The sequence below is a fragment of the Oncorhynchus tshawytscha genome, linkage group LG16 (genome assembly GCF_018296145.1).
Source record: "Oncorhynchus tshawytscha isolate Ot180627B linkage group LG16, Otsh_v2.0, whole genome shotgun sequence".
Taxonomy (NCBI): domain Eukaryota; kingdom Metazoa; phylum Chordata; class Actinopteri; order Salmoniformes; family Salmonidae; genus Oncorhynchus; species Oncorhynchus tshawytscha.
In genome coordinates, this window is record NC_056444.1 from 41,298,404 (window position 1) to 41,323,877 (window position 25,474).

Sequence of the window (25,474 nt, forward strand, 5' to 3'; positions counted from 1 at the left end):
CACTCTGAAAGAACCACCATCACCTAAACTCCCAACAAAAAAGACCAGATTGGTCAGTAATCTCACCCTGGAAAAGCAACTAACACTTAGAAAAGCTTCAGCTGAGAAGTCTTCAATATCCAGTGATCCTACTGTGGAAAAGGTGTTGATGGATAAGGCACCAATCTCCAATGGTCTCTCATCTGAAAAGACATCACTGCTTGCTAAAACTCGGATATCCAACATTGTCTTAGATGAGGCTCCCTTAGCTAGTAGTCCCTCATGTTTCATGTCGACATCACCTACTAGTCTCACATCAGATGAAATACCCATATCAACCACTGGCCATGTTTTGGAAAAAACAACATTGTTTAACCACTCCACTCTGAAAGGACCATCAACACCTAAACTCCCAATGAAGAAGAAGCCAATACCTCCCAGTCCCACTTTAGTGAATCACGAAGAGATGAACGGGGATGATAAGCTGAGCAATTCAAATCAGGGAGACAGTACCAAAGTAACAGCAGAGGAGCCCCTAACAAAAACACAGATACTGTCACACACAGACAAACTTCCTCCCCAGCCAGATATGAAACCTGTGCTAGAGAAGCTCTGTTTCTCAATTCAGTCAATTAGACAAATCACACACAACAATCATCCATCTTGTCTTGAAAAGTCAAACAGCTTGCCTGATTTCTCCTCCCATGTGGCCTCTACATTTGGGTCATCTACTAAAGCCCTCCTTTCTTTCTTATCTGTTATTACTTTAAAGGAAAGCTTCACTAACTGGAACATACCTGAACTGAATGCAAACAGTGTAAGCTGTGCTGAGGCTTTGAAAATGATGGAGTCTCTGAGAGAAATTGCCAATATGGAGGGTGCAGAGGAGTTGAAAGCTAGTCTGTCAGAATTGCAAAAGTCAACTTCCACACAACTGCTTCAAAGTTGGAAGGGTTTCCAGGAACTCAACAGCAAAGTCAGAAGTCGCAGCTCAACACCGAACAGTTCAGAGCACAATGTCTTGTTTGAGACATGCCCAGAGAAGGACTACATCATTGAAGAAAAGTCATTGGATATCGATGACCTAATACATGAGCTTGACTTGCCTGGAAAGCTGAAGGAAGCATTGGCAGCCCTTCCAACCGGGGTGAGCGAAAGCATGGAGGGGGATGAAATAGAAATGTCTAAAGAAGCAAATGAAAAAGTGGAGTCATTCCCAGAGGAAAGGGTAAATGCCAAATCAACTGCAGTCCCTAAGGAAGAGGCTTCAAATGATAATGTGCTTAATATTGATGCTAATGTTGATGTTAAATCCATCGTTAAAAGATTTATAAATATTTACCATCCCAAAGAGCTGACTGAAAACAAGATGTCACCAATCCCAGAGAGCCAAAGCAGTAGGCAAGAGCAGACCTTCTCCTCAGAAGAACAAAACTTTAAAGAGGATTTTACTTGCCATAGAAGCAGACAGGCAGCGAATAAGGAAGGTTCTGAACTCGAGCAGGACAACTGGGAAGGAGAGGCTAAATGTAGCGACAAACAGATTGACCATGATAAAGAACAGACATACTCAGACATAGAGCAGGCTTACAGTTTAGCATCGCATGATGGCTATTTGGAACTGCAAGCGTGTCCCTTGGAGACCAAAGTGAAGGATGGGGACATACAGTCAAGCTATGTGGAGGAGGAGGAAAGCTTGGAGGAAGAGCGGGAATACTATATTGAGAATGCACTTGTGGAGCAGGAGAACAAATGTATGGAGCTGCAGCTTAGCAATCAGGACGGACAGTCCACTGCTGAACAAACCCGGGCTAGCTCAAACCAACATAAGGAGTCCGAGGTCACACTTGAGGAGTTGAAGGTTAGCAGGGAGGAGGAGGAAAGCTTGGAGGGAGGGCAGGAGTACTACACCGAGAACCCACATGTGGAGCAGGAGATCAAATGCATGGAGCTTCAGGTTAGCTGTAAGGAAAGCTTAGAAAAAGACCAAGCTAGCTCGGAGGAAGAACAGGAATGTCATGTTGAGGACCAACTAAGCTATATGGTATCAGAAAATAGATGTATGGAGGATGAATACTTGGAGGAAGAGCAGCAATGTCACATAGAGGATCAGCCAAGCTATGTGGGGCTGCAGGTTAGCTATGAGGAAAGAGTATCCAGCCTCAAGGAGCAGGTTACCTCAGAGGAAGAATATGAATGTCATATAGAGGATCAGCCAAACCATGAGGAGCCAGAGGTCAAATGCTTGGCGCTGCAGGATAGCAGTGAGGACGGAAAGTCGACCCCTGAAGAAGACCAGGCTATCTCAGATGAAGAGCTGGAACATCATGTTGAGAACCAACCAAACCATGAAGACACTGAGATTAAATGTATGGATGCAAAGGTTAGCAGTGAGGAAAGCATGTCTAATCTTGAAGAACAGCAGGCTAGCTCAGAGGAAGAGCTGGAATGTCACATTGAGAACCAGCCAAGTCATGAAGAGAAGGGGGTTAAATGTATGAAGATGCAGGTTAGTAGAGAAAAAATAGAGTTCACCCCTGAAGAAGACAAGGCTAGCTTAGGGGAGGAAGAGGAAAGCCATGAAGATGACTTGTGCTATGCAAATGCATGCATTAACGTGCAGGATGAGCAGACTCACTTATGGGTGGAGCAGACTACTCAAAAAGAAACTGAGTGTACTGTCAGAGAAACACTGCCTAGATTGTTCAAACAGCATTCTATTGCTGACAGGATGGATAAGGATAGTGGGAAGAATAGCGCGCAGCATGTTAGCTTCGAACAACAAACTGATACTGCAGAAGAAGTCAACTTTGAGGATAATCAGTGTAGCTCAGAGGAGAAGCGAGTAAGCTATGAAGAGAAGCTGTCTAGCTCTGATGTAGAACATGTTAGTGTAGAGGATGAGCCATACCCAGAGGAGGAGTATCAGGAAACCTTAGAGGAAGAGCCTTCTGAGGAGGATAAACATTATGAAAAAACTGAAGCAAAAACAACCAACTGTTTTGAGGAGCCATTACCATCTGTAGCAGAGCGAGTAAAAATACTGGATAAGAAGATTGCTGATGTAAAGCAAGGGAAAAGCATTACTATAGCAACAACTGGCATCAAACCGTTTGGCCAAATAGAGGTTTCTGATGTCTCAGGCGGTGATGATGCCAAAGAGGAAGACAAAGCTCATGTGCACACTTTTAAAAGGACAACGTGGCCTATAAATACATCAGAGACTGTAGTCATGTCCCCCCCAGCTCCACGATCCTTGTTGGCATTTAGCTATGATGGCTGTATAACTAGAGAGCCTGACGGAAATAGGGTCAAGTCAATAAAGGAATTGTTTATAGCAAAAAGCGTTGTGGACAATCGGTATGGACAAACAAGACTACCCAGCCCAAACACCTCAAATCTGTCTGACAACAGACCGGAGACTTCTGGCAGTGGTGGTCATCAATCACAGACATCAACTGAGACGTCCAGTGGTGAGGATGATTCAGTGAAGAAATCCATCACTAAATGCGTTGTCAGGAGAACAATCGAAAGGCTTTATGGAAAGAAAGATACCAATGTCAAAGACTGTGCCAGTGAAAGTCAGCCACCACCATCTCCCCTGAAACCAAAGTCCAGAGAATTTCCTGGTAAGATCAGCCTTTCCCCATTTCATAATGCACAGACCAAAGGGATGTCTGACTTATCATACTTCAATGCCACAAGCTCTGTAGGCACATACAGTGATCCAACACGGTATATCGCCTTCAATGCACAGGTCGAGCCTGGAGACTGTTTCCTGATAGACAAAGACAGGTGGCTCCTCAGAGAGAGCGTGATCAGAAAGTCTGTCTCAGAGCCTATTGATATCAACAAGAACACATCTGCATCAACTGAAGATGTGTGCAAAGATACAGAAGAAGACGTCCCTTACTCCCTTTTCGGCCACACTGATTTGGAGGACATAGTGAAGTCTGTGAAGCCTTTGGTGCCAAAGTGCACCTATTTCAACCTGCCTCATGGCTGTGACTCAGACCCGCAACAGGATGACCTAAGCCCCGTCAGCAAGGGCAGTGCTAAGGGTGAAGTCTCAAAGGACAGTAAAGACAAGACAGAGAAACCAAAACTGTGGGCTGAGAAGAATGGAATAGCTTTTGCCCCTACTGACTTCAAGATGCCAGATAATAAAGTGCACCCTCTAATAGAAGGCCCGGGAGGTGGAAAGGTTGTGGTGGTACAGCCTGGCAAACGTCAGCCTGGCAAAGGTCAAACAGATGTCATGAAAATTCCACAGGAGCCAGATGCGCTAGAGATGCTCTACTTCTCCTGTGGCCAGCACTGCCCCATCCTGTGACTGTGACACACTTAAATGTGGACTTTTTTTTCTCCACAGGCAGCTTAGAATCTTACTGAGGCTATTCAAAGGTACCAGGAGATGTCATATACAGTGCCTATAGAAAGTCTACACCCCTTTAACGTTTTTCAAATCTTGCTGCCTTAAAATTAAATTTTTAAAAAGGATTACATTAGATTCCCCCCCTACAGATCTACACAATCTTCTCAACGGAGACACTGGACTGATCTTATGGCACATATTGTTAGTTGATCACATGCTCTAGAAATGTATTGTCTGTAAGTAACCCCCTGATACCTAATGTTGTATTGTGTATTAGCTGTAGTTAATTTATCTGTGTAAATGCATTTCTCTTGCATCATTACATAAGAGAGTGAACTCCAAAAGCTCCAGCTTGCATTTACAAACATAACCATGAACATAACTTGCAATAACAGATCAACTTTTATTACAGTAGTTGTATATAGATGTTTATGACCTTTCTAAATTTCTGGCAGCTGTGATCTGTTGTTCTGTTGAGTTTCTTCACTTTATTTTTGTGATATGTCAATTAAACAAAACAGAATCTATACCTGTTTCGTCTACCCTGTGTTTGTCTATTCTCTTTGGTCATTGTAGCCACAAGGCTGACGAGTATAGTAAAAGCACCTGTAAATGGATCATCTACTGTAAATGTCCATTTTCTGTGAATATACTCATTTTGTGGGTGTTCATGTTTAATGGCTCATCAGCAGACCCTGCATTTGAGGAAATAATTTTCTCTATAGTGTTTGGAAGTAGTCATTCATTATGCTGTAATGGTGACTGACCTCCTGGTTTTTATCTTTTCAGATTTACTGCTGGCCTGTTAGATCTTTTTTTCATAAATGTCCATTCGTTTCCAGCATTTTTCCTGATCAGTATCAGAGCAGCTCTGAGGATCAACGTAGCTCAGTGTTTTCTCACGCCCTCCGTCTGAGGAAGTATCCATGTTGTTCTAAGGTTCTTTTTTTCTCTGAAGTAACCATGGAGCAGGCCCAGTGTTGTGACAGGAGAGGTGAGGAATGCACTCAGGAGAGAGTGTTTACATCAACCCATCTACAAAGACACAGTATGATAGCATGGTGGCCAGATTTAAGACAGACAAAATCCCTTTCAGTTGAGGTGGCCAGGTCAGATCCATTGATTTGCTATGACTAGTGTCATAGTATCGATTATTTTCTGTACTAGCATCAGCCAGTCTCAGAGAGTTGATATGAAACTCACAGGGAAATGTGTGACTGACTATAATACATGCGATTGACAGTAATAGAACACCCACCCATTCATGCTGTGGCGGTAATGACTGTGGCTCTAATTAGAACATTCAACAGCAAGACGGATAGAAACCCGTCTGTCAAATAGAGGCACTATGAATGATAAGATGCCAAACAATGCATTAACTTCATGGTAACATTGGGCTTTGTCTGTACTGGCCACCACTGGTACAAAGAAAATATGTTGGAATGTCCACTAGGTGGTAGAATAAGCCTTCATCACCCAACCTATTCAAAGTCGTGATATGTAACCATGAAGCTTATCACATTATGAATGCTACATTCATGCTCAAAACACTGAGCTGTGAGACATGTCAACTTAAATAAATTCAACCAAAGCAGGGCAGGATAGTTTTTTATTTTTAAATAACTATTTACATGACAGCTCTTTATAAATCAAAAGTGTTTTCTTACATGACCCACAATATTTCTAAAAGAAAATGTTTCAAAATGAAGGGCAATGTGATGAATAAATCATTGATACCAGAAAATGTATGACTCACAACCCTTTTTGATGGCTGAGCAACTGTCCCTTGGTTTGCTGTGATAATCACCTTTGACATGGATGGTGTTTTCAACTCCCTCAAAAAACAAATAACCCTGAGCTTTTAAACCCTTTCAATTACATTTATATTATTCATATTACGTGATTTACTTTTAACTCTTAATGTCTTATCAATGAGGTCCTAAATGTGAATAAAACTTTCTGCCAATAGAAGAAATGGTCAATTATTAGAAATGGTGATTTCAGAGGGGGGGGCTTCAAATAAGGGCAGTTTGGATGAGAACATTTGAGGGAGTCTACAGTACGAACAGTCTGTCAGTGAAATCTAAGTCAGGTTGAGGTTTATGATTCATGGCAGGCACAAACATACACAGGCAGAAACGAGCAAATGCTCACTGCCTTACCAATTCACTTATATCACAGCTCACATTTAACAGTTCTGCAGTTAGATATATTTCTGAGGCAACTTGGGTAAAGAGCCTTGACTAGAAGCACTACAGAAAAATGCCCCATACAGAAATCCAACCATTATTACCTTCCTGCTAGTCCATGCAACTTACTGCCTAAGGAGGATAACTATCCCAAATAGGACTCTCCATTTTAATAATGGACATGATTAGGACACATGGCAACAAGACTTAGAACGATCATGAAGTGAAGAAATTGGTGAGTGAAAACTTCACTAAACAGAATCAAACCACCACATTCTGATAAATTCAGTGAGAGTGACCTTAACAATAATGTACTCTGTATCACATAATGGAACATCAGGTGGTCAACACATCCCTTCATTAAAAGTAAAGAGATGATGAACATGGAAGTGTGTAAGAACAACCCCTTGTGTACACATGACACCTCATCTTAATATTAGCAACTTCTAACAGTTTTTAAGATGCTCAACATGAATGAAAAGCATTATTAGAACAGGACATTGTTTTAGAACCGTTTGAGTAAAATTAAGTAGATCTTCTAAATCTATGAATTGTGAAATGCTCTGTTTTCTATTGCTGTCAAGCTTAATGCATGTAAACTCTTTAATACTGCCAATAAAAGCTTGTTTCTTATTTAAAAAACATAAATAAAAATATTATTTGTCTCAAAATACTATGCAGGGATTAAAGGGAGATTTTAAATCTTTTAAACAACACCTTGTTGTTTTCAACCTGAGATTAAAAACCAAGATTTCCCCTCAGAAGAGTCAGTACAGTAGTCTTTGATGAGTCTAAACGTTCAGTCTAAAAGAGCCACAATGTGCTTGTGACAGGATGTCCACGACAAGATTGGTTGGTGAGGAGTCGCTGGGCCTCAACAAAAATCCACCTTGATGCGATTGGTTACACCAAATTAGGACTTGGTTGGTCTGAACGAATTCCACTGACAAAGTTATAAACCAGGAACTGCGAGGTGCCACAGTAGTGTGTAGCAAAGAGCTTCCCGTCGGGCGTGGGGTCGGAGAAAGCGATCTCCTCCTTGCTCAAGTAGGAGCCGTAGATGAAGTTGTTCCTGTGGCAGGGCAATGACAGAAGAAAACTACATATTTCAATTATATATACACCCCTTGACTTTCTCAAAACAAAATTGTGTTACAGCCTACATTTTAAATGGATTCATTTCAGATTGCGTCACTGGCCTATACACAATACTCCATAATGTCAAAGGGGAATTATATGTTTTTAATCTTCTTTTTTTAAATTACTAAAAAGTGTAAAGCTGTAATGTCTTGAGTCAATAAGTATTCAACCCCTTTGTTATGGCAAGCCTAAATCAGTTGGGAGAAAACATTTGCTTAAACAAGTCACATAAGTTGCATGGACTCACTGAGTGCAATAATAGCGTTCAACATGATTTTTAAAATTACTACCTCATCTCTGTACCCCACACATGCAATTATCTGTAAGGTCCCTCAGTCGAGCAGTGAATTTTAAAAACTGATTAAACCAAAGACCAGGGAGGTTTTCCAATGTCTCGCAAAGAGAGCCTATTGGTAGATGGGTAAAAATAAAAGCTGACACTGAATATCCCTTTGAGCATGGTGAAGTTATTACTTACACTGGATAGTGTATCAATACACCCAGTCACTACAAAGATACAAGCGTCCTTCCTAACTCAGTTGCCGGAGAAGAAGGAAACCGCTCAGAGATTTCACCATGAGACCAATGGTGACTTTAAAACAGTTAGAGTTTAATGGCTGTGATAGGAGAAAACTGAAGATAGATCAACATTGCTGTAGTTACTCCACAATACTAACCTAAATGACAGAGTGAAAAAGAAGCATGTACAGAATAAAAATATTCCAAAAACATGCATCTTGTTTGCATTAAAGGCACTAAAGTAAAAATTCAAAAATGTGGCCAAGAAATTAACTGTCCTGAATACAAAGTGTTATGTTTGGGGCAAATCCAACAACATCGCTGAGTACCACCCTACATATTTTTCCAGGCACAGTGGTGGCTTCATCATGTTATGGGTATGCTTGTTGTCAGCAAGGACTAGGGAGTTTGTTAGGCTAAAAAGAAACAGAATAGAGAGCTAAGCACAGGCAAAAACCTTGTTCAGTCTGCTGGGAGACAAATGCACCTTTCAGCAGGACAATAACCTAAAACAATTTGACAGAGGTTAAAGCACTTTTAAAAGAATGTGCAAATATTGTACAACCCAGGTACAACCCAGGTATGCAAAGCTCTTAGAGACATACCCAAAACTCAAGCTGATTCTAATTTGTATTGACTCAGGGGTGTGAATACTTATGTTAATGAGATATTTTGTTTTTACCTTATCATTATGGGGTATTGTGTGAAAGAAAGAAAATCAGACTAACAGGAAAAATGTGGAATAAGTCAAGGGGTATGAATACTTTCTGAAGGCACTGATATATATATATCTATCTATATCTATATCTATATCTATATCTATATCTATATATATATATATATATATATAGTATATATATACATAACACATATTTTATTTTTTAAATTTTTGGAAACAGAGGGGGAGACATGCAAGTGGGAGTACAGTAGGAAGGGTGAACATGGGGATTGAACCAGTCTCCGGTGGGGAGCAGTATATACACTGAGTGTACAAAACATTAAGGACATCTTCTCTTTCCATGACAGAATGACCAGGGGAAAGCTTTGATCTCTTATTGATGTCACTTGTTAAAGCCACTTCAATACGTGTAGATGAAGGGGAGGAAGCAAGTTAAATAACGATTTTTAAGCCTTGAGACATGGATTGTGTATGTGAGCCATTCAGAGGGTGAATGGGTAAGACAAAAGTTGTACAGTGCTTTCGGAAAGTATTCAGACCCCTTGACTTTTTCCACATTTTGTTACATTACAGCCTTATTCTAAAATTGATTCAGTTGTTTTTTCTTCTCATCAATCGACACACAATACCCCATAGTGACAAAGCAAAAACAGGTTTTTAGACATTTTTGCAAATGTATTAAAAATAAACTGAAATATATTTACACAAGTATTCAGACCCTTTAAATCAGTACTTTGTTAAAGAACCTGATTACAGCCTCAAGTCTTCTTGGGAATGACGCTACAAGCTTGGCACACCTGCATTTGGAGAGTTTCTCCCATTCGTCTCTGCAGATCCTCTCAAGCCCTGTCAGGTTGGATGGGGAGCATCACTGTACAGCTATTTTTAGGTCTCTCCAGAGATGTTTGATCGGGTTTAGGTCCAGGCTCTGGCTGGGCCACTCATGGAAATTCAGAGACTTGTCCCAAATCCACTCCTGCGTTGTCTTGGCTGTGTGCTTAGGGTATTGTCCTTTTGGAAGGTGAACCTTCGCCCCAGTCTGAGATGCTGAGTGCTCTGGAGTAGGTTTTCATCTTGGATCTCTGTAATTTGCGCCGTTCATCTTTCCCTCAATCCTGACTCGTCTCCCAATCTCTGCTTCTAAAAAACATCCCCACAGCATGATACTGCCACCACCATGCTTCACCGTAGGGATGGTGCCAGGTTTCCTCCAGACTTGACACTTGGCAATTTTACTGAGGAGTGGCTTCCGTCTGACCACTCCACCATAAAGGCCTGATTGGTGGAGTGCTGCAGAGATGGTTGTCCTTCTGGAAGGTTCTCCCATCTCTCCTTCTCCCCCAATTGCTCTAGGAAGAGACTTGGTGCATCCATTTAAGAATGATGGAGGCCACTGTGTTCTTGGGGATCTTCAATGCTGCAGACATTTTTTGGTACCCTTCCCCAGATCTGTGCCTCGACACAATCCTGTCTCGGGGGACCACAGACAATTCCTTCGACCTCATGGCTTGGTTTTTGCTCAGACATGCACTGTCAACTGTGGGACCTTCTATAGACAGGTGTGTGCCTTTCCAAATCATGTCCTATCAATTGAATTTACCACAGGTAGACTCCAAATCAAGTTGTAGAAACATCAAGGATGATAAATGAAAACAGGATGCACCTGAGCTAAATTTCTAGGCTCATAGCAAAGGGTCTGAATACTTATGTAAATTACTGTATCTTTTTTATATTTTTTATAAATTAGCAAACATTTCTAAAAACCTATTTTTGCTTTGTCATGATGTGGTATTGTGTGTAGATTGATGAGGGGAAAAAAATGAATGTAATACATTTTAGAATAAGTCTGTAATATATCAAAATGTGGAAAAAGTCAAGGGGTCTGAATACTTTCCGAATGCACTGTGTGTGCCTTTGAACGGGGCTTGCTAGTAAGTGCCAGGTGCACCGGTTTGTTACAAGAACTCCAACGCTGCTGGGTTTTTCACACTCAACATTTTCCCGAATGGTCCACCACCCAAAGGACATCCAGCCAACTTGGCACAACTGCGGGAAGCATTGGAGTCAAAATGGGCCAGCATCCCTATGGAACCTTGTAGTCCATGACCTGTCGAATTGAAGCTGTTCTGAGGGCAAAAGGGAGGGCAACTCAATATGAGGAATGTGTTCCTATGTTTTGTACACTCAGTGTATGTGACTGAATCAGGGGGCATTAAGGCGTCAGCATGCTTCTGTTGGCTGGCACCTAGCTGAACTTACTCCCTTAAAATAACTTTGCTTGAAAAATGAGGAACAAAAGTGGCAATAGTACTGTTTGTCCATTTTGGGATGCCGCAGCCATTATACACTTCCTCAAAATAGTCAGAATTAACTCAAGAAATCTGTCATTCATTTTGACATTTTTGCAGAGGAGCTCTTAGATGTAAAATTGCGTGACTGACTAAGATGATCGGTGCAGTATTTCTCAATGACAAATTGTCCATGAAAATGAGTTGTCTCTTGTTGAATGACAAAGACTATTGAAGAACACCTAGTCTTGACCAATCAACAACAAAGGGATGTAGTCTTTGGCTGCCGACTTCGGCTTGCCTTGAGAAAAAAAATTGTGCACGAACAGCAAAAAAAAAAAACGTACCGAAGTCCAGAACAAACAAAACTCCACAAAATATGCAAACACTCTTCCGAACTGTTTCGGCTGGGAAGCATGCGGACGCCTTTACCCCCTCCCCACGGAGCAAATGATGTTGATTTTTCTACCCCCTTCGATTCATGCCCAAGTAAGACTGACGGACTGACCTGAGACACTCGATCATGCGTGAGGCGATGCCCCTCCGTCTCATCATGCTGAAGACCCAGATGCGGCTGATGCCACAGAGGGCTGGCTCTGGGTTGGTGGAACAGCACCAGGCTCTCTGACGCTCAAACATCACCTTCTCTCCCTCTGAGCCCTCGGGCACCGCTTCCTCAATGACCCTGTAGCCCTGCACACGCACATACAATCACATACATGCAACAACAGCGAATACATCGTTACAATAAAGTCTCTTGACTTTGCATCTCAACCACCCTCCCAACAAACACACACATTCCCAGCTTTAACCCACACAGTCTTTCTCACCTCCTGAATGTGCTCAGCGATAAGGCAACCAGCTACCTTCTTGTCATTGGAGATAAACAGGAAGGTTTTAGTCTGGGAGGGACACTTGGTCTCAACCTGCTGGAAGCCCAGGTCATTGTCCACCATCTCTCTAATCTCCTCAACCTGACAAACCACCAATAAACAGGCTGTGTAAGACTTCTTTGCAGGGTCGTATTCATTAGTGCACACCGTAGCAATACCTTTTTGCAACAGATAACCAGTGTTTCTTATCCCTCACTGTTACGGTCAGTTTTCATTCTGTTTGATGGCTAGTGAATATGACCCTGGACTACAGGACAATTAAACTGTAGGGATGTACAGAGGTTATTGTGGCACCATTGATAAATATGAGCAAAAAAATACTGTATAAAATAAGCAATACAAACAGATTTATTGTAGGCTAAAAATATATATAATATTAATAAAAATAATAATCGGACAATTATATTATTTTACACTACTACAACTGCTCAGAGAAATACATTTTGTTTAACCCATTACACTCACAGCACCCGTCATCCCATATATGGGTTGAAAATGGCAGATATTGTCATTGATAAGCTCCTGAATTGGAAAACAGTGGTTATAAAGTAACATACTATACATGGCGTCAAGAGCTCAAGTTCTCCGCATCACAACGCTGGGTTTTGACTGACAGAAGTTATAACCTTGAGCACTGTGCATGACAAGAAGATGCCCCCATACCTCCTGCTAACTGGGCAACTTTTGCAAATGTGTCGTCTAAGCGAGGGAAATCCTGTAAATCAAGATTAGTCTGTGTTCTGAAAGATGAGGTGTTGAGGATTATAATAATAGATACCGCTTTATTGTCATACAAGCGAACCACCCACGAGTTAAAATGTGCACTTCACATGTCGATATTTGAAAACTCGTAATTTACAGTATCAAAGTTTCATAATCAGCATGTTGGATCCATAGTTAGTGTTGAAACTATTTTGAGAAAACACTTGAATAAGCTAACAAGACAATAGGGAGAGGGTATCATAATTTTCCTGATTCTCTAATAATGGTATGGGAATAATGTTGCATTTTATTTTGTAAAGTGTTTGTTTTTATTACTTGTTAAACAAAATCTCTTTCTCTGTGCAATTGTATTAATGTAAAATAATACAATTGTCCAATTTCCTTTTAGCATACCATATAGCTCAGTATTTGTATTATTTATTTTATAGTATTTTTTGCTCATCTTTATCAAGGGTGACAATAATTATGGACCCCACTGCATATCAGGGGTTTACAAACTCTCGACATAGGTAGTGGTGTGTATCAGGGGGATTTAAAGTACACAGTAGTTTAGAGTAATAATGCCCCTTTTTTTATATCGTATTACAGTCAATGTTTTTACCATATGTGATAATATGTACATTTGGAGCCTGAAGCACACATACCTTCTTCAGTGCATATTTGGGGTCATCTGGAAGGACAAGAATGATCTTGCCATCGGGGTACTCCCCCAAAATCCTCTCCTTCTTCCACCCCTGTGGACGGTATGACAAATCAGTGGTTTATAGGTTGAGAGATGTGTGCCTGTGAGAGATGTTTGAGTCAGAGGGGACGAGTTGGCACACACAGTCTGCATCCCAAACGGCTCCCCATTTCCTATATACAGTAGTGCGTTACTTTTGACCAGAGTCCTATGGGACGCATTCATGCTGTGGGATACAGCTCATTCTCACCACATATCTGACAGCACTGGTGAACTGGTTGTGGAAGAGCAAATGCTGGGATTCATCCTCTGGGTTGGCAGCGGAATACAGCATCCCACACACACTGCAGGTTACTGGGCCAAAGTGCTTCTGCCCTGCATCCTAGGAAGTGACACGCAAAGACTCTAGGTCAGTTCTGACTTACGTTTAAATAGATTATATCTAAATGTAGGAACTTACTGGCCTGAGTGCCAGTCTGTGCAATCATGCCAACTCCTTGTCATGCCAAACCTTTGGCCTGACAATGACAGCAAGTAAGAGCACAAACAGATCTGGGACCAAGCTAGGAACATGCATAGTCTTTGAATAACACCACTGTGTTCCAAAAGAGAACTCAAAGTACAGTAATACAGTGGGCAGTATTCGGCGAAGGACTGAAACACTCACAATAATGGCTTGATTTCCGTCTTTGTCGGTCTCCTTTAGTTTCTTGATTTCTTTCTGCAGACGTTCGTCAGAGAGGGGACTGCTATTACCTGCTGATTGAACCACCCCACTGCCATGGAAACACAGACATTGTTCGGATTGCTCCGGAAAATTGTTTTTGTGCAGAAAACTATTTGGTCATTGTAATTTGAGTGTAAATTCTTACGAGTCAACGGCATTCTCTGTTGTTGTCTTGTCCTCTGGGGATGCGGGTTTAATCTCAGTAACTGATAAGAGACATTCTATAAGAAGCATGTTACACAATGTATGATATGACAATGTGTTATAACACTGTTCAAACAGTCATTTGGATGTTATCAAACATGAGAATACCAGCAGGCTTTTCTTCACACTGCTCTTTGTCAACAGAATCTCTTGGGGGCTCTTCAGAGGGAGGGGAGGACACTGGTGCTATGGTATCCTGTGGAAAGACAAGAGGTTAAGGGTGATACATTTTGGCGACCAATTCATTTTTACCATAAAAACGGCTTCTAATGCATCACTGAATTGCCTTGTACAGTTATTGAATGGGATTTTAATATAATTTCTAAAACAAATACCATTCTTACATGCTAATAAAGAAATAACAGTTCCAAGGATGTTACCTCATCTTCGCCAGTTTTGGCCGTAGGTGGTGCTTCTGCTTTCTGCTCCGTTTTGGGGGAAGATATAGGTACCACCGCTGCCTTCTGTACACTGGGTCTAGGCATGTCTGCCTTGCGTACGGTAGGTACTACTGCATTCTGTACAGTAAGTTTGCAGTCCTGTGGAAGGAGGGGAGATAAAGACAGTTACAGTACCACACAAGACAATATTTAAGAAATGATAAGGATGTGGGTAAGAGCGTTGCTAGGGCTACACTCTAGCAGGTCGTGGGTTCAAATCCAACAGGGACACACAAAAAAAATGCATGGTCGCTTTCAATGTCTGACAGCATAAAAACAAATAAAATATCAACCAAGAAAGTTATTTCAGGTAGCATAGTTCTATAGTTGCCATTGTGCCCTAATAGCAACCTAAGCATACAGCTACTGCAAATGTGTACATAGTTATTTTTTTAGGTGTTTATAAATTGTTGATTTTTAAAATCAGCTCTTATGTTTTTGATAAGAGTATTTCTTGCATATATATCTGGTGTTTTTAAACTACAGATTAGCAGATTAACACTTTTTTTGTCATGGCTAGCAAGCTAAAGTGCATCTGGACATAGTACCAGCTTTTTTTGTTTCACCTGGCTGCCAATTCCAAAATCTCCTCAAACCAGAAGTGGACGGTTGGGTATGGAGGCTAGCAACCCCATCCCGTAAAACATTTTGAGGTACAGAAACAGCAACAAATGACAGTCCAACAACTGGATGAAAAGATCCCCCAGACTTGTATGACCGCCATCAGTTTAAGCCTACGAGAAACTGCCGAGTGAAGATGGGAGCACTGAACACCAAATACAAACTGCACGTTGGCTTATGGAATGTTCAAACAAAAGTTGGACTCCGGGAAAGCTGGCACAGGTTACCAACGAAGTGAGGAGATACAAGCTACAGATCCTGGGTGAGTGAAGCCAGGTGGACTAGCTCTGGTTCCACGAGAACCAGCACTGGAGAACCAGTACGACACTCTGTATGGGAGGACGGACAACATCGTGAAGGTGTCGCCATCATCCTACAAAAAGGGGTAGAGAAAACTAATGGAAAGGAAACCAACGGCAAGTTGAGAAGCTCACTGAGGGACATCAAGGTGCGAAAGGGGGCAGATGTCGCCAGCGACCACCATCTTCTGACTGCCGACATCGATCTAAAGCTGAAATGTTCAAGACCACTGACAAAAAGGGACAAGATTTGACGTTGGCATGCTGAGGTACCAAACCGTCAAGAAAACCTTCATAATGCAAGTTCGCAACAAGTATCAAGCCCTTTCAAACAACACAGAAGAAAAAGATGAGGCGGCGACTGAGGAAAATAGACAGGAAGTGGGGGGAAAGTGGTTAGAGCTTACAGTGAAAGCAGCAGGAAAACCATAGGCCACAGAAGGCAACACGAGGAATGGATCTCCCCAGAAACATGGGAAGTGTTTCCAAATCAAAAGGCTAAAACTAGAATTGTAGGAGCAGTACAGAAAAATCTACACAAGCCAAAAGGCCAGTAAGAAGAAACAAAAGGGCCTACCTGAAAAAGCAGCAGCAAGCAACCAGCGAGGAAAATCACTAACCTAATCTGTGGCAGAAAATTCAAGTCAAATACTCAAATCAAAAAGGCAAGCAAGGCAATCTCCTGACAACGGAAAATGAACAGGAAGCAAAATGGACGGAACATTTCAGAGGTCTCAACAGAGAACCCCAGGTGGATCCAATTACCACACAACACCTGAAGCTGCTCTAGAAGATCTAAACATAAACACCAACCAAAGAAGAAATAATCACCATCATCAAGTCACTAAATGAGAAAGCTACAGTTCCTGATAACCTCAATGCAGAGCTGTTCAAAATCAATCCAGTAGTGGCTGCAAACATCCTTTCACTTTTCACTGATATCTGGTTGAAGGGAAAGATACCTTCAGATTGGACCCAAGGGGTCATCATACGGGTACCAAAGGGCACTCTTTTCGATTGCAACAACTGGAGGGGCAACGCACCTTTATCTGTTCCCAGCGAGCCCTTTTGCAAAATGATCGTACAACGGATGTCTCCAGCTGTAGACAAAGTGCTTAGGAACAAACAAGGTAGGGAGGAAGGAGCTGTACAGGCCAGATCTTTGCCCTCAGAAACATCATTGAGCAATGTAGTGAGTGGCAACAAACTCAACTATTTTATTGACTTCCAGAAGGCCTATGGAAGATCTTACGAACTTATGGAATCCCCACCCATGTTGTTAAACATCATAAAACAGTTCCACAGCAACTTTCTCATCCTCTGTGGTAACGAGCAACATGAGCTTTGTTGTGAAGCTGAGTTCGTCAAGGTTGTGTGAGGTCAGCCTTACTCTTCAACCTGACAATAGATTGGGTCATGTGGCAAACCACAGAAGATCAGGCAAGAGGAATATAATGGACCTGGTATTCTACTCTAGAAGACCTTGACTTCACAGATGACCTGGCCCTTTTATCTCTCACACACACACACACACACACACACAGAGAAAACTGTCCAGCCGTTTGGCCAGCAAGTCAGCCTGGTTATCAACTGCAGCAAGACAAAGGTCATGTCCATCAACACAGCAAAATCAGTCAAAATCAAGGAACAGGACCTGGAGTTAAGCCACAGTTTTAGTTACCTTGGGAGCCCCATGTGCCATGATGGAGGCACCAGCAAAGACATGTGCACCAGAATCAATAAAGCAATCTTTATGAAGTTCAATAACGTCTGGAAATCCAGACAACACAAATACAAAACTCAAAATATTGCAGAGCTGTGTACTGGCAACTCTCCTTTATGGTTCAGATTGCTGGAAAATGACAGAAGCAGATCTGAAAAAACAATCTACCTTCCACACAACTTCATGAACATCTTCTGGCCAAACACAATAGCAAACACCAACCTCCTTATATAAATGAAGCAGGAAGCCATAGCTGCCATACTCAAGAGACACCGCTGGAGTACATGAGAAAGAGTACAGACTCTATCCCAAGAATAGCAGTCCATTGGACTCCAGAGAACAGATGTAAGAGGGGGAGGCCCAAGACAACGTGGCGGAGAACAATCGAGACCGAGCTTCAACAACATCAGCAGAGCTGGGGCACAGTGGAGAAGGAGGCTGGAGACAGACAGAAATGGAGTGCCTTTGTTACTGCCCTATGCGCCAGCCGGAGCGATGAGTGAGTGAGAGTGAGTGGCTGCCAATTATTGATCTTAGAACATCATTTGAGGAGTCGCCTGAAGTGTGAGAGGAATGGGAGAGCTAGTAATACATCTCAGGCAGAAGACTCGTAATGAGGACGACTGGCTATTATACTGAACTGTGTGTGATGAGCTTTATTGTTCCCAGAGCATCACCTAAGTGGCTATAAGAGTCAGGCTGGTACCCAGTTTTTCCCTATACAAGATCATCAGCAGACTCCATCCTCTGAACAGCTCTCTCCGCTCAAGCTATTAAAGTGTCCCTCCTCTCCATCTTTGGAGGATGCAGCTTTCAAAGACTTGGCCTCTATTGGTTGACCCGTCATGATATATTGCTTGTATGTATGAAAAGAGCTATAGAAATGTAAATAATACATTTGTATTATCACAACTAAGAAACTTACCTCATGTTTACCATTTTTGGACATAGGGGTTGGTATCTCTACAGCCTTCTGTACAGTTGGTACTGTATTCTGCGCAGTAGGTCCTACTGTTTTCTGTGTGATATGTCCTGTTTTCGGCACGGTAGATCCTACTGTTTTCTGACCCCTGTTTTCTGGCTTCTGCACGGTAGGTTTTGAGTCCTGTGGAAGGAGAAATTAAGAGGGTAAGAATTAATTTCAATACCATTTTCAACCCAAAAACTCATCCTTGCATTTTATAATTTTAGATCAATGTTTAAGAAACTAACTTCATGTTTGCCATTTTCGGACACTGGTGTAGGTCTCCCTGCTTCCCTCTGAATGGTGGTAGGTGTAGGTCTCCCTGCTTCCCTCTGAATGGTGGTAGGTGTAGGTCTCCCTGCTGCCCTCTGAATGGTGGTAGGTGTAGGTCTCCCTGCTGCCCTCTGAATGGTGGTAGGTGTAGGTCTCCCTGCTGCCCTCTGAATGGTGGTAGGTGTAGGTCTCCCTGCTGCCCTCTGATTGGTGGTAGGTGTCACTGCTGCCCTCTGATTGGTGGTAGGTGTCACTGCTGCCCTCTGAACGGCGGTAGGTGTCACTGCTGCCCTCTGAACGGCGGTAGGTGTCACTGCTGCCCTCTGAACGGCGGTAGGTGTCACTGCTGCCCTCTGAACGGCGGTAGGTGTCACTGCTGCCCTCTGAACGGCGGTAGGTGTCACTGCTGCCCTCTGAACGGCGGTAGGTGTCACTGCTGCCCTCTGAACGGCGGTAGGTGTCACTGCTGCCCTCTGAACGGCGGCAGGTGTCACTGCTGCCCTCTGAACGGCGGTAGGTGTCACTGCTGCCCTCTGAACGGCGGCAGGTGTCACTGCTGCCCTCTGAACGGCGGCAGGTGTCACTGCTGCCCTCTGAACGGCGGTAGGTGTCACTGCTGCCCTCTGAACGGCGGTAGGTGTCACTGCTGCCCTCTGAACGGCGGTAGGTGTCACTGCTGCCCTCTGAACGGCGGTAGGTGTCACTGCTGCCCTCTGAACGGCGGCAGGTGTCACTGCTGCCCTCTGAACGGCGGCAGGTGTCACTGCTGCCCTCTGAACGGCGGCAGGTGTCACTGCTGCCCTCTGAACGGCGGCAGGTGTCACTGCTGCCCTCTGAACGGCGGCAGGTGTCACTGCTGCCCTCTGAACGGCGGCAGGTGTCACTGCTGCCCTCTGAACGGCGGCAGGTGTCACTGCTGCCCTCTGAACGGCGGCAGGTGTCACTGCTGCCCTCTGAACGGCGGCAGGTGTCACTGCTGCCCTCTGAACGGCGGCAGGTCTCACTGCTGCCCTCTGAACGGCGGCATGTGTCACTGCTGCCCTCTGAACGGCGGCATGTGTCACTGCTGCCCTCTGAACGGCGGCAGGTGTCACTGCTGCCCTCTGAACGGCGGCAGGTCTCACTGCTGCCCTCTGAACGGCGGCAGGTCTCACTGCTGCCCTCTGAATGGCGGTAGGTCTCACTGCTGCCCTCTGAACGGCGGTAGGTCTCACTGCTGCCCGCTGAACGGCGGTAGGTTTAACTGCTGCCCTCTGAATAGTAGTAGCTGTAGGTCTCACTGCTGCCTTCTGCACTGTGGGTTTCGGCTCGTCATCACATTCAAAGTCATCAAAGGAGTACTTGGGCCTGGATTTGTAAGGCTTATACTCCACCACAGGCTTGGCCTTCTGAGCTTTCAGCCCGTTGGGCATCGGCGGGGGTTCTGCTGGAAGCGTCCTCTTTCTCAGGGTGGGTCCCTTACTGGGGGTCACTTTCGGGGGCTCAACTTTTTGGGGCTCTTTTGGGGGCTCAACTTTTGGGGGCTCAACTTTTGGGGGCTCAACTTTTGGGGGCTCAACTTGACTGGTTGAGGAGAGTGCAGCTGGACTGGTTGAGGGGGGGGGGGGTGGTCACTTGGAGAGGTGCTGCTGCTGGAGGGGAAGGTTTAGTCTCAGTCTCTGGAATCATCTTCTGATCGGACTTGAGCTTCTTCACCATGGTCCAGGACATATTCTTCTCCCGCTGCAGTTCCACCTGCCGCAGCCTCTGGAACCTGGTAAGCTTCTTCTTCTCGTGGATTTTGAGGGGTACCGTCACTTGGCTGATGAAGAAACGCCTCCGAGGTGGCTCTGGAGCTGGGGGCTTGGCTGGAGCAGGCTCCTCAGCGGAGGGTTCTACTGCTGGAGACGGTTCCTCGGGCCGGGCAGGAGTAGGAGGTATCGGAACAGTCTCAGCCTGTGTGACAGGCGGTGTGCATTCTGGCTCCTTGCTGGGTTCAGCCTTAATTATTACAACCTGCTCCTCCTCCTCCTTCGTCTTTATTAACATTGTGTCAGTGGCGATATCATCTGCTATTTCTTCACATAGGGCCAGGAGGTTGAGCTGCCTGCTCGCTTTTTTGGAGCCAGCTGCCTTTTGCTCAGCTAGCGCTGCTAGTCGGGCTTTGGTCCGGGCCTGAGGGTTCATCTGCTGTTTCTTGGGTTTTTCCAGGCTACCCTGTGTTTTTTTAGTAACTTCCTTCTTCCCACTATTTGTGCTGTCTTGGTTAGAGGAACTTGTGCCTTTCTTTTCAATACCATCTTCACTTTTATCCACACTGCACTCTTCTTCAGACCCTTTGGTTAGCTCAAGTGTCTTCTCTGGCCTCTCAGAGTTGTCTATGATTTCCAGATCACTATCCACCTCCTCTCCATTCTCTCCCACCACCTCCACAACACAGTGGCCGATCTCCATATCCTCGACAATAATCGGAGTCTCGAGGTCTAAAGTACACTCAATGCTCTCCGTTACACCAAAGTCACAGTCTTTTTTAGTGATTTCTAAAGAATCCTCTACTCCCAGAAACTCTTTGACATTTGAGCGCATCGTATGAGACAGGGGATGTTTGCAAAGACTGGACTCCTTTAGAGCACTGAAAAGCACCTCTAAGGGTGGAGACTTTATTTTAGCACCCGACTTTGTTCCTAAACTTTCCCTAAGTTCATCTGTACGGGTGGTCATGGAATCTTCCTGGACTTCCTGTGTCTCACTGCTCTGCAGCACCTGCTCTGAGACAGAGACAATGTCTGAAGTCTCCTCAGAGGATAGTTCTACAGGTGGAGCAGAATTTACTTCAATATCAAGCTTGGTGTCTACACTCTCACTTACTTGAACTGCATGGGTTGGCGCGGAATCTCCCTGCATCTCAGTGCTCTGCGTCACATGTTCAGGTGCAAGTTCTGAACACTTGGTCTCTACACTCTCACTAACTTCAAATGTATGGGTCTCCTCAGAGGATGCTTCTAAAGGTGGCAGGGACATTACTTCTGCATCAAGCGTGCCATCTAAAAGTTCACGTACTTCATCTGTTGGGGTGGTCATGGAATCTTCCTGCACCTTCTCTATTTCAATGTATATCTGATTCACCTGTTCAGGATTCACCTGTTCAGGGACAGGGTCTGAAGCCTCCTCTGAATATACTTCTATAGATGGAGGAGGCTTTATATTTGCATCAAGCTTGGGGTCTACACTCTCAGTAGGGGAGGTCATGGAATCCTCGGTAACTTCATATGTAGGGGAGGTCATGGAATCCTCGGTAACTTCATATGTAGGGGTGGTCATGGGATCCTCCTGCATCTGCCTCGTCTCACTGCTCTCCTTCACCTGTTCAGGGACAGGGTCTGAAGCCTTCTCTGAAGATGCTTGAGTTTTCATCTTCACATCTATTGACTCTGTGACTCCCGTCCTGTCATTTCCCTCACTTTCACATTCAGAATCACTACTGCTACTATATGCTACTAAGCCGATGGCTGGATGAGACAATATTTTTGCACCGACCTTAGTCTCTAAATGTTCATTAACTTTATCTGTATAGGTGGTCATGGAATTTTCCTGCATTTCCTGTGTCTCAGTGCTCTGTTTTAGTAGTTCAGGTATGGGGTCTGCAGACTTTTTATATGCATCCATCTTGCTCGCTACACTCTCACTAACTTGATATGTAGGGATGGTCACGGAATCATTCTGCTCCTCATGTTTCTCTCTACTCTGGTTCACCTGCTTATGGATGGGGTCTGAAGCTTTCTCAGGGGAAGCTGGAGGATACATTTGTGTGTCAGGCTCGGTGTTGACATACTCACTAAATTCATCTGTTGGGGTGGTAATGGAATTATTCTGGTTCACCTGCTTATGGATGGGGTCTGAAGCTTTCTCAGGGGATGCTGGAGGAGACATTTTTATGTCAGGCTTAGTGTTGACACTCTCACTAAATTCATCTGTTGGGGTGGTCATGGAATTATCCTGCACCTCATACGTCTCACTGCTCCGCTTCATCTGTCCAGATTGTTCAGGTAAGGGTTCTGAAGACATTTGAGTTTCCATCTTCACATCTCTCTGGGTCTCTGGGCCTCTGGTGGACTCTCTGACTCTTTTCCTTTTATTTTCCTCAATTTCAGAATGACTACCATAAGACGCAGAGGGTATACCATAATTGTGATCCCTCTGCACAGGGTCTGAGAGCAATACTTCTTCATTCAGGTTAGACTGTGACCCTTTACGCTTACCTCGATCCCCATTAGAGTATTTTCTGATGCAATGTGGTTTATGAGTTCTGATAAGCTCCTCATCGGACTCTGTGGAAGCAGTTTTGAAGATCTTGGCTGGTCTTTTTAGGGTTCCTTTAGAGTTGGGATTCTTTGAGGAGGCACTTGTGGCTTTCAGCAGCTTGGCGTTCTTTACAGGTGGATTGAACTTGGTCCTAGTCCTGGCCTTTTGAGTTGATTTTGTCTTGGAGGAATGGCGGCTGGACCCTGCAGGTTTATTTCCCTCTTTTAGTTCTGCAGGGGGCTTTTTCTTATTCCTTCTCCACAAAGGTGCTTCTCTTTGGGGGTTGCTTGACGTTGCAGAGGCTGGTGTCGTTTTGTTGGATGGCATGGCGACTTCGTTCTGATCCTCCTTTCTTCTCTTCGCTTGAGGAGCCTGAAAAGACTTGTGTCTTTTAGGGGCAGGCATTCTATAAAGAAAAAGGAAGGCAACATATGAATGGTAATAGGCACGTGTTTGTTATCATAGTTCTTATTGAACATGTATAACAGTCAATCCCATTGAGGCTACAATAACCACTAAATGGGGTAGGTAAGCTGTATGTCAGTATTAAGTCATTGCTAACTATCAGAGTAAGCCAGCCAATGACAGAGATAGAGCTACCATGCAAATGACCGTTAAATACTTACTCGAAGCATGGGATATATATGGTTATTGTTCAACTATTTTACTATAGCCTAATAGCTAGTAATATAATTTGCGAGTTACCTAAGTAACAGCACGAAAACGAACTAGCCTGCAGTAATGAGCGCAACAGCTTAATACTGACTGACTGGTTAGACAGTTAGCTATGTTGTTAGCTAGCTGCAACAATGTAACAAGAAAGCTACCTAGCTAGTTACTCCAATAACAAACTCCCATCCATTCACGATGCAGGATGACATTAGCACGCTAGTTGTTGTGGAATCGATTGCAAACAAACCACTTTGCTTGCAGAAGATAAGACACTTGGGAATTACCGTTAAACGACAGCATAGCGTCGTTGCGAGTTAGCTAGCTCATGTTGGCTAGCTGTAAATGCGCAAGAAGCAAAGTAAGATGCAAAACTAAATCACATCTCGTAAATTATTATGATACGTATTACTATAGTAAAACTATAAAATAATCACATTCGTCACTAAAACTCACTTTGCTGTTTTGTTTCCCAACAGCAGTTTTTTTTCCTTTTCCTGTGAACCAAAAAAGTACGGTACTTCCGGAGCCAAAATGCCGGAACTGAGGAGGCGGGGCTATGGTGAGTTGAGCGTTCCAAAATTTGACACATGATGCATACACTTACAAAGTTTGTACTGATGCGATAATAAGTGATAGTTCTTCTTCGATTTGGTTTAACGGCGGTTGGCATCCAATAAATGCTGCATCACCGCCACCTACTGGACTGGAGTATAACACCCTTACGCTTTGCTTTATTTTATTTTTTATTTTTTACCCTTTAACAAATACCCTAACATCTAACCCAACACTCACAAAAAACCCACCACCATACTCCACTATTTAGTCTGTCATCAGGCCAATAACGGGACACCACCACTTAACATTAACAAATACCCCTCTGCAGCTATCACCACAACCTCAATTTTCTGTGACTTACGTACGTTCCATCCCTGCAGTACTTTTGATAACCATTGCTATAAATGCAAAAAAAATCCAATCTTACTGAAACATATCACTTGTTTGCTTATCCCTCTGTACTGATATAACTCTACTACTCACACCACTCCTCTCCGGATCCCACCCCCTTGACCCACCTTCCTCTACTTTCTTCACTGCCTCAGCATATGACAACTTCTGCACTACTGTAACCCTGGAAACCTCAACCTGCCTCTCTCCCACCGGACATTTCCGGCTCCCCAGCCCCATAGGCATGCTACAATTAACACATACCACTACTTTACCCAATGCTACACATTCCTTTGTCTCATGCCCTTCTGCACACTTTTCACACCTAGGAACCTCCCTCCTACACACTGCTGCCACACGCCCATACGCTTGACACCTGTAACAACGTAACGTATTCGGCACAAATGCTTGTACGGGATAACTTATATATCCTAATATCCCTTTGTTGGGCAAAAACTCAACATCAAAACTCAAAAGGACAGACAACGACTCTTCTGTTTCACCATTCACGCCACCCTGTCTGAGTCACACCAAATGACGAGCGTCACAAACACCGGGAATCTTCCCCTTCAGTTGGTTAACTTTCACATTTACCCCTACCCCAGTAAATCACTCCTCTCAATGGCACCCTTTCCTTGAGAGAAAAAACAATGTCACTGCTACTGTCACAGACCAATCTTTAACCTGACCCTCGGATTCCAAGAACTTCACCACACCTACCACCTTCAAGCTAATCATAAATCATTCACTTCCATTTCTCCTCCGGTCTTCAATACGGCGTATAGCTCACTCTGCTTACACTTTCTACCATTCTTCTTTAACAAATCATCTCCCTTTTTTTGCCATTATTAACCAACT

General features: G+C 43.7%; 2 protein-coding genes across 4 annotated transcripts; both read right to left on the bottom strand.

Annotated features, from left to right (window-relative positions):
* Positions 1 to 5,946: 5,946 nt before the first annotated feature.
* LOC112215678 (N-acetyltransferase ESCO2) lies at positions 5,947 to 20,275 on the bottom strand. Its single transcript, XM_042299165.1, has 11 exons — positions 18,694 to 20,275; positions 18,407 to 18,586; positions 14,779 to 14,937; positions 14,507 to 14,594; positions 14,340 to 14,415; positions 14,135 to 14,243; positions 13,718 to 13,849; positions 13,430 to 13,519; positions 12,000 to 12,143; positions 11,678 to 11,862; positions 5,947 to 7,615 (listed from the first exon to the last, which is right to left on the bottom strand). Exons 1-11 carry the CDS (start codon positions 20,128 to 20,130, stop codon positions 7,447 to 7,449), a joined length of 2,769 nt encoding a protein of 922 aa, XP_042155099.1. The 5' UTR covers positions 20,131 to 20,275; the 3' UTR covers positions 5,947 to 7,446.
* On the bottom strand, positions 20,251 to 24,256 carry LOC112215156 (titin homolog). Of its 3 annotated transcripts, none has more exons than XM_024374103.2 (2): positions 24,125 to 24,256; positions 20,251 to 23,405 (listed from the first exon to the last, which is right to left on the bottom strand). In XM_024374103.2, exon 2 carries the CDS (start codon positions 23,402 to 23,404, stop codon positions 20,273 to 20,275), a length of 3,132 nt encoding a protein of 1,043 aa, XP_024229871.2. In that variant the 5' UTR covers position 23,405; positions 24,125 to 24,256; the 3' UTR covers positions 20,251 to 20,272. The 3 variants fall into 3 exon arrangements, with proteins under 3 accessions (XP_024229871.2, XP_042155097.1, XP_042155098.1); XM_042299163.1 differs by lacking the exon at positions 24,125 to 24,256 and adding an exon at positions 23,956 to 24,118; XM_042299164.1 differs by lacking the exon at positions 24,125 to 24,256 and adding an exon at positions 23,827 to 23,949.
* Positions 24,257 to 25,474: the final 1,218 nt, after the last annotated feature.